This window comes from Mixophyes fleayi, chromosome 4, assembly GCF_038048845.1.
Source record: "Mixophyes fleayi isolate aMixFle1 chromosome 4, aMixFle1.hap1, whole genome shotgun sequence".
Lineage (NCBI taxonomy): Eukaryota > Metazoa > Chordata > Amphibia > Anura > Limnodynastidae > Mixophyes > Mixophyes fleayi.
In genome coordinates, this window is record NC_134405.1 from 98,038,309 (window position 1) to 98,051,831 (window position 13,523).

At 40.0% G+C, this 13,523-nt stretch overlaps 1 protein-coding gene across 1 annotated transcript in view; it reads right to left on the reverse strand.

Annotated features, from left to right (window-relative positions):
* The window catches only part of FES (FES proto-oncogene, tyrosine kinase), a 104,888-nt gene that overhangs the window by 39,832 nt on the left and 51,533 nt on the right, over positions 1-13,523 (reverse strand). The window contains exons 9-10 of the mRNA XM_075207832.1: positions 11,054-11,240; positions 9,065-9,142 (exon numbers count right to left, since the gene is read on the reverse strand). Of these exons, the coding sequence (XP_075063933.1) occupies positions 9,065-9,142; positions 11,054-11,240 (265 nt within the window). The remainder of the gene's footprint in view (positions 1-9,064; positions 9,143-11,053; positions 11,241-13,523) is intronic.

Here is a 13,523-nt window from a genome sequence, read left to right on the forward strand (position 1 = left end):
AAAAAGTGGGAAAGAGGAACAGAGGAGAAAAAAAAGGAGAGAGGAACAGAGGAGAAAAAAAGGTGGGAAAGAGGAACAGAGGAGGAAAAAAAAGTGGGAGAGAGGAACAGAGGAGAATAAAAAGTGGGAAAGAGGAACAGAGGAGAAAAAAAGTGGGAAAGAGGAACAGATCAGGAAAAAAAAGTGGGAGAGAGGAACAGAGGAGAAAAAAAAGTGGGAAAGAGGAACAGAGGAGGAAAACAAGTGGGAAAGAGGAACAGTGGAGGAAAAAAAGGAGAGAGGAACAGAGGAGAAAAAAAGGTTTGGGGGCTATTGAATGTTAGGGTGAGTTTAGGGAGAATGAGGTCTATTTATTAAATGTGACTATGAATTATTTAATGGCAGTGATGGTTGCAAGAAATAGGTACTGCTGGGGCTGTTTGCAGGAAGCTAAATAGGTTTATTTATTAAATGTGAATAGTATTATTTTAATGTTGGGGCTGGAGGAAGGCCTAATTATTAATCGTGAGTGCTATTGATTTAACGCCGGGGCTGGCTGTAATTTTCTAAATGTAGCCATTTTTTTTTCAAAATAGGTCCTTCAACATTCCTGGATCCAGACAAGCCACAACTAAAGAAACCAGCAGCCACAGGTGGAGAAAGTGAGAAGAACAGGTAGGAGAGAGCAGCACAGTGTGTGAAATGTTGTGATTCTAGTAGGGACAATGGCAATTTTTGGTGAATGTTGTGCCCAATGTAAGGTGTAGGCCAAGACTGAACTGTTTGTGTACACACTGCATTCTTTGTATACTACACTGTGGTGGTAGATGTCCTGAAAGTCAGGAGTGCTTGAACATATGTGACGCTCCGGCTAATTGAGAGTCTAGTGATTTTGATGCTAGCCACGCCCCAACGGCGCATTTGCCACGCCCCCAAATGCATGACCACACCTCCGAAAAAATTTGCACTGCTGTTAGGCTAGCCACGCCCCAACGGTGCATTGCCACGCCCCTGAATGTATTACTAAACACCCAAATTTTTTTGGGGCTTACTCGACTATGAGGGGGGGCCCCATGAATTTGTTGTACCCGGGCCCTGAATTCCTCTTGGCAGCCCTGGGCCTATCACACTGGCCAGAGCTGCTGGGTAGCGGGCAGAGCGGTGGTACTGGATGCTGGGTCCAAACCTCAGAAACTGCCGGGAACGGATTAGATTTTGGGTCTAATCTGTAGGTCACAGGAATAGAGAAGTTTCCAAGCAGGTCTTTGAAGCAAGTGATGTTTATTTGCTCACCCTGGTTGAAGGCATCGGGGACCAGGTCAGATAGAACCAGAAGAACAATTTTCAATACAAGACAGTGCTTTTTAAATAGATTTGAACACAGCATCTAAGCCAGCCCACTGAGGTCTGAGCTATTTTTAGAATCAGTATGCAATTTGTTTACCCAAACATGGATTTACATGCAATGCAAATATTTACACTTATGTGTGATATCCTAAAACTTGCTGTGATTTCCTGCATTTTATTTTGGATACATAGAAAATCTAACAGCAGTCTAATTCAACCTTCCTGTGCTTTCAGGTGCTAGACCCTCACACATCAAAAGGTCTAATTAACATGAGATCAACATGGGTCCTTTCTTCAGATAGCTGCAGAATACACATTCCCAAAGAAAGTCACAAAACCCCAAACAAGTCATTTCCCCACATCACAATACACAAAAGGCTTATTGTATCAGATATATACCTCAGAAATCATGCATTTCCTCTAGCAAGGTTAAAACAAACAAGTTTCCCTTTACAAGGCAGCGCCGCTTTAAATTTAAACGCCGAAGACGCCGATCTCGCGGGTGTTGAAGAACCCGGAGATTAATACATTTACTCCCTGGTCTCAGAAATAAAGATTTTCCTTACCAAAATATACACAATATCAAAAATAAGTGCATTTGCAATTATATAAATAAGCACCCTGCGCTATTTCCTTTAAATAAATTTATACCATACGTTACTTATAAGTGATCCAATCACACTGTCCTATTTCACCTTCCATGTGTGTGGCCAGAGCAATCCACTTGTGGACAAGTACTTAAAGGATGCTCCCCAGCTTAAGACATAGGCCAAAACTATGATTTAGGAAGTGTATATACAGGGGATGACAGCAGAATACGTTTTTGCACTATGAAAATATATTGTAAGTAAGGATGACGGTATAAAGAGAGTGGCATATAATGGTATTAATATATTTTAACACTATATGCCAAGAAAATATCTGGCAAGTGAAGGTAAAGTTATAAAGGGGAGTGGCATAAAGAGGGAGCACTGTCTAAATTAAAATTAAATGAGAGAGTATTTTTTGTGCAAATCAAGTTAGGATAACTGAGCAAGGGGCAAAAGAAAGCACCCAACACTTAAGACTGATCATTTTATAGCTAAAGTAATGTCGGGAAATTTAGTCAACTGTAATCAATTGAAATTTTATGTATCATTGATATAATATAACTGAAAACTACTCTTGATCATTTTTTATAACGCAGTTGCTTTTCTGTTGTGTTATCAATACAGATAGACAAACAAAACATATTGTGCTTACACAAAAAATCCATTCCTACAAATCATTACCTTAAATGAAATATAATCTTCTTTATGTGTGAATGCTACTCACTGCTCCTACATAATGAGCATCTTGTCTATATGCATGTATGTGCTGCACTTACTGACCTGACCTGAAATGACCCTTATTTTGTCTTGCTGGGAACGATAAAGTTCTGCAGTGTTATCCTATTCATGACCATATCCACCCTGCATAGCTTGTACCAGATATATAAATACACAGATAGCCTCAAAACTGGGAAGTTCTTGTCACTTCCAGTGAGGAGTAAATGCATTGAAAACCATTAGATGGCACTATAAATCTTCAATTTTCATGCCACGCTTCACCATTTGTAATCGCAATACTGTTTGCACCTTATTTTTATTATTATTATTATTATTATTATTATTATTATTATTAACATCGAGTAACACAGTGCCAGCATACTCCTCGGCGTTATAAAATTGTAAACAAACAGTAAAACAAGACTGGGTATTAACAAACAGTTGGCCCTTGTCTTACAATCTATTCAAAAACAGGAGTTTAATACATAGTGCCACAGATTGAATATTGGTCCAGCCACAATGTCATGGGAAAAACTGATTAGTGGGCTGTATGATCCAGTCACACAAGCAATATAAAAGTTTTGTGTGAACTGTGTAGAGGTTGGAAATCAGATAGACTAGCCTAGAGAGGTGAAGAGGGTGGTTTTGGCCCTTCATCAACTATTGATATAGCACCACTAATTCCGCAGCACTGAAAAGAGAACTCACTCACATCAGTCCTGGAGCACCAGGAGGAAACCCATGCAAACAACAGGCGAATGTACAAACTCCACACAGATGACCACAGTGCTGTGAGGCAGAAGTGCTAACCACTAAGCCACCATGCTGCCCAAGATAAGATGCCGGTAGAGGTTTGTTTCAGGGAATGCTTGAACGTCTGGAGGCTAGGGGAAAATTTTATAGGAGAGAAGGAATCCAAAGAGTGGCTACAGAACAAATAAAATCCTGTAAACGGGTATGGAAAGAGGTAATGAGTGAGTAAGAAATGAACAAATCTTGGAAGCAGAGGGGATGAGCTGGGAGATATTTTGAGATAAGTGAAGAGATATTTTTGTTAATGGCTTTGCATATTAGTTTTTTTATAATTCATTATGTAAAGTAGAGGCATCTAATGTAGGGACTGGCAGAGTGGAGCAGAGTTAAGAGAGTGATCAGCAAGGAAAGCAAGTCGCTGTATTGTTGTAAATCTGGTTAGGGACCATATAAATCCATGAATTAGCGTTTTAGCAGTGACTTGCATGAGATATGTGTGAATTCTGGAGACATTTCTTAAAAGTGTGTAATAGGATTTGGAAACAGATTGGATGTGGGAAACAAAGGACGGTTTTTAGTCAAAAATGACACCTAGACAGCAAGATAAGTTTATTGTCATATTGTGAACAGAAATAGGTAAAGTCAAGAAAGTAGCTTCTGTTGATTGATTAAATGAATGCAGTGTGTCATGAGCCGCAGTGGTGCCCCAAGCCACAGCTCACTCACCTGCCGCATCCCGGCTGTCATCATGATGACAGGAATACCACTTCCTGTGACGTTGTCCAGACCATCTCTTAGGCCACAGTCGGGACACTCATCTAATGCTAAGAAGCTCCCTGTTCCGGCATTAGGGGGCAGCCGGGCACATGCACAGATAAATAATTAGTTATTTATTTGCTCAAAGGGGGCATTTCAACTTAATTATCAGATTCCTGTGGCTGATTACAGGGCTGTTGCCCTGACACTCTGATTGGTGCCTCTCAAAATCCTGCTACTTCCACCTTCGGAATATATCTAAGATACGTCCCTTTCTCACCATGGAAGCCATGAAAACCCTTGTTCACTCGCTTGTAATCTCTCGCCTTCACTACTGTAACCTTCTTCTCTCTGGCCTACCCGATTCTCGCCTTGATCCTCTTAAGTCTATCCTCAATCCTCAAATTTAAACTCCTCACCCTCACCTTTAAAGCTCTTAGTCAATCTTCCCCTACCTACATCTCCAATCTCATCTCTACCTACACTCCCACCCGCCCCCTCCGCTCTGACTGTGACCGTCGCCTCACTACTTCACTGATCACCTCCTCTCACTCTCGTCTTCAGGACTTTGCCCGGGCTGTTTCCCAGCTGTGGAACAATCTTCCACATTCCATCAGGTTAGCATCTATTCTCAAAGGCTGCAAGCGTGCCCTTAAGACTCATTTCTTTATTCAAGTCTATCAGTCTTCCTAACTTCCTTGTTCTGGCTCTCTCCCCTGGTTATTACCACTCTTTTTTGTGTCTCCCCCTTCCCTTTAGGTTGTTAGCTCTCATGAGCAGGGCCCTCTTTCCTTGTGTGCTCCTTCTACAGTTCCTTCACCCTCTGTACCTCTTGGCCTGCTTCGCTAGCCCTGTTTTCCCTGTTTTCTTAAGCTTCGGCCTTCTTCTTGCTGATTTCTACCATCCCTTTCACTATCTGTCAGATATAATCTGATTTGCTTTACCCTGTTACCTGTGTTTGTATATATTTGTGTATCTTGTTGTGTCTTTGTTCTGTTTTCTGTATATGTAATGTACGGCGTTGCGGACCCTTTGTGGCGCCTTATAAGTCAAAGATAATAATATTAATAATAATAATAATTAACTATTTAAGGCAGAGAGGGCTTAGCCTCCATGCCGGTTATGGCATTAGTGTGCCTCACAGTTTGCTGACCTGTTCCTTTGGATACCTTGCTGTCCTTATATTTGCTTACCTGTTGTGACTTTGTGGCTTGTTTAATGGACTTTGTTCGTACGTCTGCACCCCTTGACCTCTGCTTATATCTGGATTTTCCTGTTTGCTAGGTGCCCAGACCTCTGGCCTGTTCTTGGACTTTCCTGCTCACTGCTGACCTAAGACCTTTGGCCTGTCTCTCTTTCCTGCTTCCAGTATTCCAGTTACCTACACCCGGCGCTACAACTAGATTGATAAACTTCTACTACCTTACTGTTCAAGTCCTGGGGGCATCCAAGTTCCTCTGAATGGTTCTAGTTCTACGGGAAAGGCGGCTGCTAAAAGCAAAGACCTCTTTAGCTCGGTTCTAAAAGTTTATCTATTATTCGTGGTCCGACTCCCAACACAGTGTTTGTATGTAGGAACTGTTCTACAATGAATATTTCAACCTGTATAGCTCAGGTACAATATGAGTTTACAGAAGATAATAATCCATGCTTATCCCAGGCAAATATCCAATGTTTTAATCTGCTACTTTGTAGTCGTTATTAGAAGCTAAGAATCTGCTCAGGTAGATCACAACTATTATTCTAGGCATTCATATTATACCAATAAAGAATAACAATTAGAAGGTTAGCAGACAGACAGCAAACATTGCAAATTCATTCTGCAACTTCTGCTTTGGAGTTTGTATTTGTTAATGATAAACCCTTCAGGAAGGATATAACTGCACAAGATACAAAATGAGGAAATTGCACTGCGGAGCTTCATGATTCATGCAGCAATAGTGGTTTGAGTGGAAGCAAAAGTATTTGAAAATTATACAATAATTGCTAATAGCATGACAGACTGGATTTTCCAGGGAATTCCCTGTGATATACAATGGCATGTTAGTTGTCACGTGTGCAGCAGCTGAGAAATGCAGCCTTTTGATATGGTAGTTATAGTATGAGACTTCCTTTTGTAGGCAAAGATATGTAAATGAGATATGAACGGTTGCATTTTGTTCCAGGACGAAAGGGGAAGGGGTCCAGTTGCAGGGTCTGTGCTCCCTGTATAGCAGGGGTTAGGAGCGGGTGCAGTGTCTCTTCTCCCCTTTTACAAACAACATATTTTTTCTGCATGTCCTTGGAGATCGGTCAGGGAAGCCTTCTATGCGTGCAATTCATATGGGAAATCTAACTTCTAAGGACATGTCAACCAATACTAAAAAAACAAGAGGGATTTTCCAAAAACTGTAATGTAGACATTTAACTATGTATATGTAAAGTGGGAGCAGTTTTTACAGTTCCTTCATTATACTAATGGGATCTGATACAGGACAAAAAGTTGAAATGTCAGTTAAGATGCTGTGTAGTCACATGCTCTGTCTCTGTATACGAATAATCCACCAACCAACACTATGAGGACCATTCACAAAGTGCAAAACAGCCAAACAGCAGCACAAATTAGTTGTGGTCCCCCTGGGATCTTCAATTTGCACAAGTGTGCAAAGGTTTACAGAGCAAGATGTCAACATTTGCAGGATTCCAGAAGTTTGCACAAGCCAAGTTAGGAAGTTAGGCTGCATGGTAGATTTCAAGATGAGGAGTGAAAGTATTGAAAACAGATAAAGAGGTGGGGATAAGCCATTTTAGGCCTTTATTAGCTGTGCAGGAGGGTGCATGGGCATTTTTACTCCAAAAAAAGAATTAGAAATAAAAGGAAGTTTTGCACCACCTGGAGCTGGCCGCCATCAGGTCTCGTCCTATACTTTTAGTGGGACCTATTTTGCACCATTCGTGTTGCAGTTTGTCAGAGAACTTAATATTTAAGGGCAATCCGTGCACTTTAATAAAAAGCTTTAAACCAAGTAGTATTTTAGGAGGAAAATAGAAACATTATACTTAATGAAATGGATGGCTCTAAAGTTGTAGGAAGTTGGGCTTTGATGTAAAATTTACACTTTTGAACAATGTGCCACTTCTGATTTTTCCACTTATGTGCACTTCTACTTTGCGGTAGTCTGTACTGAAAGCAGGGTGTAAGCGAACCACATAGACACACTGATGCATTTTGTGGTGCGCACCCACTGTGCTTTCTTTGTAAATGGACCTGGGGGTAAATGTGTGAACCTCCGGATTCTTCAACTCCGGCGAGTTCAGCGTCTTCAGCGCTTAAATTTAAAGTGAGGCTGCCTTGTAAAGGGAAGTTTCCCTTTACAAGGCAGCGCCGCTTTAAATTTAAGCGCTGAACTCGCCGGAGTTGAAGAATCCGGAGGTTCATACATTTACCCCCTGGTGTACATATACAGAGCGGGTTTATTTGCCTTCCCACACAGGAATGCGCATTACATTATGGCGCTGAGTGGAAATATTTTTTGATGAACCTGGCAATCTGCAATGTTTTTTTCAATCATATACTATATGAGCACATTTGAAATGAATACTCTGACACCTATGAATAATAGCAGCAGAAAAATGACAGCCCCCTGAGCAGAATCCATTATTCACTGGGGGCTTTATGTTGTTATCTCAATCATCTTGTAGATTAATATAAAATAAAAAACCTGTTTGTGAGCACCATATTATGTTACTTATATTACTATTTTTCGCATGTTCTTAGATGTTAACAGTAATGTGCATTTTTTTTTTTGCATCTGGCATTTAAAGCCTTTTGTGTGTTTGTGTGTTTTTAGCCTCTACGCATCTAGCATGAATGGACATCATATTTTACATAAAACCTTTTAGCACCATGCTGCTCAAAATATAATGAGACCTTACATTTTTCAACTATGTTAATTATGTGTGTGTATAACATATTGTTGAGCCTGTCTATGAAATAGTCATGATGACTTGATGTAGCAATTTTGCCTGTTGTTTACGATGTGGTGAAACTGTCCTCTCAACCTTGTCTATAAAATGACCTCTGCTTGTCAAACATCCACAAATTCAACAGCTTTTGTTTTTACATTCTATGAAATATTATTGTCAATACACCTTATAGTTACAAGTGAACAATTTTTGTTTTTTAGATTTCTTCTATTGTTACCTTCCATTTGCATAAGCTTAAGAACATCAGGGATGTGTTATTACGGGAAAGAGTAACGCAGATCTTTGCTCGTACCTCTATGGGGTGTGAGCAAAAATCAGCGTATCTTCTGTAAAACAAAATCCGTGCGGGGTGTCTCGCGGTTGTTCCGGAGGCACTTTGTGCAGATTTTTTATTAATTGACTCTACCTCTAGGAGTTTTCATATGACATGCCAAGGTTATCATAATGCTTTTATTCCCCCCCCCCATCTCCAGTATTATTTCATGAGAAATGAAACAAGGGAGGAGATGCTCATCTGTGTAGGAAATTAACTGAAATATTGTTCAGTTCTATGTATTGAGAGCTGAGTAAAACTGAAGTGGAATTTCATGCACATAGAATTTCACAGGGGAACAGCAGAGGTGCAAAGTTCTAGCAGAAAAATCTTCTGCTCTGCGGAATCCCGCACTGTTGTCGTAAATATTGTATTCCGCGGATTTTATAGTCTATAAAGGGAGCTGTGATGACAACAGTGTCAATTCATTCTGTTCTGTAATGTGGTTCGGTAGAAGTGGGAAATTGTGAACACAGGACCCGTAAGGCCAAATTCAGCCTGAGAAATGTGTGAAATTCGATGTAAAAATGAGCAATGAGGCTTTCACTCACCTCTATATCAAATACAGGCTAAAACTACATTACATTGTTTCCAACTATTCATTAGATGCTTGAGTTATAAACAAAAATAAATTAGTACTTACAGAAAATTTTGGGCGAAAAATCCCAGAAATGTGATTCTTTATATTTTCCAAAGTCTGATTTTTACAACTTTCCCGCTCCTAAAAGAAAAGAAAGATATTCCTTAATCATATGCCAGAAAACACCATCTACTTAGTACATTAACATGTAAGGAGTACATAAATATATTGTTCTGATATCCTTGGGATGAAAACTCTTATATTGACTAAAACGACAGTATAGGAAGAGCTTTGCTTGAAAAATGTGCCGTCCATAACTCCTATCACAAATATGTTGACACAGAGGGTATATTTACTGAACTGTGGGTTTGAAAAAGTAGAGATGTTGCCTATAACAACCAATGGGATTCTAGCTGTCATTTTGTAGAATGTACTAAATAAATTATAACTAGAATCTGATTGGTTGCTATAGGCAACATCACTTTTTCAATCCATGTACTCGATGCACACTGCAAAATCCCCTGGTCTTGCTTTGGTGGGCCTGGATGGCCTGCATGCTTACCATTAGCTCTTGTGAGGCTATTCTGAACACTAGTATGCCTTGAGGAGCAGAGGTGGAAAAATCTGAAAAGGAACATTGTCCAAAAGTGCAAATTCTACCACTAATACCACCTCTTCCATAAGCTTTAAGCAGGTGCCAAATTCAACCCACTCCTTTCTCCTCTCAGCCTGTGCTCCTCTGCAAATGTGCTTGGTGGAAATCTAGGCCGACTTGTGCAAATCAAAGTGCACAGTGGGACCAAAGCTGATTGGTACATTTTAACGCTATGTAAATGACTTCTACTTATATGTGATTTTCAACTATTTTTGTGCCAACTTCTCATGATGTTTAAAGGATTTAAAAATAAACAGTTATTGTTAGATAAGAAATGGTAATCACTAAATAGCATGCAATATCTTAGGCACAAACATAAATAATAACGACTAAGGGTATTTTGCTAACATATAAAAACAACAAAAATCCCAAACATAAGTGATACTTTCAAAAGACACAGTTTGGTAAATAAAAGTATTTTAAAACCCAATATGATAATGTGGGCACTGAAAGCGCTGCTCTGTTTGATATTTAATTTTGACTTTTTTAAAGAGTTTTCACTTGCACGGATTCTGGACCAAGGCCGTTCATGAAAACAAGGCTGTATGAAGTGTATTTCACATAGAGACACAACACACACTGCTATAGTCAAGGTGGCTGAGACACAGAGAGGCAGGCACATCATTCAATGAATGGAGCTCTGCGCAGGTGCTTTTATTTTCCCTTTTCATGCATTTTTGATTTGCAGAATGTAGTTCTGCTCAATGCATCAAACCTGCACTGTAAAATGATGTCACTGACTCCGGCCCTCCTGGGAAATGCTGCTTTCTACTCAGACGTCGGCAGCTGCAAATTCTATGTTGAACGGCTGCTCAGTTTGAACTTGGATTTGATATCCTGGGACCTCTGAACATTGGCTTGGTCTTCATTATTATAAAAGCCATGTTCAGAGTGGGAGTTTACCTTACAAATGACAAAATTATTGTCACTTTCTACTGCAATATAAGCAGTTGTGGTAAATTGACCACGGTAAGCAGTCAGCGGTTAGCCTTGATTGGTACTGTATAAGTTAGACAAAGAAAGCAAATGTCTAATTGATTGCCATAGGCATTTGCATTGTTAGTTATATGATGATATCTCAAATATGCTTTGCCTTACCATATTTGGGTGTATGTTCAATTATGTATTTGAAACAACTTTTAAATGTGACAGGACTTTATTTAGAGCCTATGTTGGCCTTTGTGTGACATTCATTGTGGGGCACTCTTTAAAGTTTAACTGCGCGCTAAAGATGTTTTTCTGGAGCTCAAGCGAGCGGCCCGACATGGTGGCACCACTGGCATTCCCAAAACCCCCCACAAAAGCCAGTCCTCTTGAGAGCACCATGTATATTTCATACAAGTGCAATACATGTTTGTTTTTCTGTTATCTTGACACCTAGCAATCAGTAAACTTACAATGGAGGAGATAGACTGTTTATCGTCCTGCAGCTGAAGAGCCGGAGGAGGATCTCCTGATCCAATCTCATTCATCTTCTTCTTCAGCAAGTCTTTCTGACCCTGCAGTTTGGTCTTGTTACACAGAGACATATTATATTGCAAAAAGGCATCCTGAAGGGACTGACACTTGGCCAAGAGATTAATCCTTTGTGGAAAGATGAAACATCAAATTAGCAGTGGAACAATCTCAATTCACAAAGCATCATCGTGATTGTTATCAGTTACTGTTTATTATACAAATTCATTTGCCGTTTTGCATATATTCAAAACAGAAACAAAACAAAGAGGCAAGGAAGAGTGGGGAGCGAGTCTGCACACTGGACAGATAACCAGATGAATGTACAAATCGGATGACATTATAAAACGTGATATGGAGCAGTAAGGACATCCAAGCAGATCTCTCTAAGTTCTTTAGGTTATGACGAAGGAGGCCTAGTTGATCAAAGCACTCCACATAAATAAAGGGTTAATTGTCACAGATCTGATCACTCTGTAGGCTGGCTGACCAATTTTAATATTGACTGATGACTGCTTACACTGGATAGAGAAGAAGAGAGAAAAAACAATTTTATACATGTGGCACTCTGGTGGTGTTTATGCAGGGGATTTTATTTTGTACCTTTAAAATCACACCTTCATTAAAAAGTGAAATATCAAAAACACTAAAAGCCCATGGGATAATAAAGGGTAGTAGATACTTGAGTTATCACTTAATTATTGATTGCTATTGACTGCTAAAGCTGGGTACACACTACAGAAATTTCGACCAACTTTTTATGCCGAGCGATTTTACATGCGATCGATGTTCCGATTGCTCGGTCAATGAACTGCATACACACTAGCCTTGTTTAGGACGATAAAGGGAAGAGCGGACGTCCCTTTAGCGACTTTTTACAGCCATGTTGTCGTGAGCAATGACTGTAATTTCATACTCACTGTTGTGGATCGGTCGGAAGTTTATACACACTACACAGCGGAAACGAGATTGGAACGAAAATATTAAACGGTACGACCAACCAAATGAGGCGATAATCGTCCATTTGGGCAGACTTTCGACCATCGTGTCACTGCACACACTGACCCGAGTTTTGAACGAGCGGTCGTATGTCGGCTGTTTTAGCCGATTATTGGGCAAAAACAGTGTAGTGTGTACCCAGCTTTACATTGACAGATGAGGTCATCAGCTGGCGATGAGGTCATCAGCTGTCAACCTTTTCCACCTGGTTCATTTTAAAAGTCTGCATGTTCTGACTGGGTTTGGATCAGACAGTTGTCCCACACATGTGGTGGCTTTGTGCTACTTTGTTCTGAAACATCCACTGTTACAGTGTTGGAAACAGTAATCCAAATGCCTTTTCTCTTTTCTCTTCCCCACTTATTAGTTTTTATGGTGTTGAACTGAGAATTTCTGGCACACATAGGGCAAAGTATGGCAGTACATTATTTAATAAATGTCTCAAGACAAGACACAATTTGTTTCAAAGGCACATTACATTTCAAATTTAATTTGTCTTTATAATCATGTGTAACTATGCACAATTGGAAGCTCAGTCAACATTTTACAGCCATGACCTAACTTTTAGCAGACTCTCGCCAGTTCTCCACTTGTATCATCTGTTATTGCTTAAAGCTCCTGTGGTTTTATTGGTTGAAGCTGGGGATGCACAGAATCCAGGATTCAGTGTGGGATTTGGCCAAGTATTAAGGATTCTAAAATTTGGTTTCATCTGAGCCAGAATAGTGAACGCTGTGCATTTTATTGCATCGGAAACTTCCAGGGGCTAAATATAGAATATTATAATGAATATAATATATAATATATTATATTGAACAAAATAGTTTTTTGAAAGGATCACAAATTCAGGCAAATCCCAAATTAAAGATTTGGCTCATTGAAACCACAGCAGCTACATGTAGAATGTTTGGTTTATTAATCTCTGTCTTTGCAACACATAAGCTACCAGTCATATCTGGTAGACAGATGGTCAAGAGAAGCGTCAAAGCAGAATACAGAACCAGGTAAGGCTGAGCAGTAAAAGATATATAAACAAGTTAACCCGTGCATGATACTCATGCATTCTAGTCAAATCAAGCTACTTAAGGTGTTAAAAAGGTTCTTGTCATGCATTTGGGCCATAGCCCAGGCCTCCTCAGGAGAAGAGCGTTACTTCCTGACGCAAGCGCCCTTTTTTAACGTGGTTTTGTCCACATGTCACCACCTCATCATTTTTCTCCATCACCTCATCCTTCATCTTTATCGCCACATCTATCTAGATGTCTATCCAGACACAGGGATCTCTCTCAGCGGTCCTGAGTATCACACTCCTCTCGCTCTGTCACCCCCGGCAACCACCAACCACTCCCCACTGTCACCCCTGGCAACCACCAACCACTCCCAACTGTCACTTCTCCTTCAAGAAATATATAT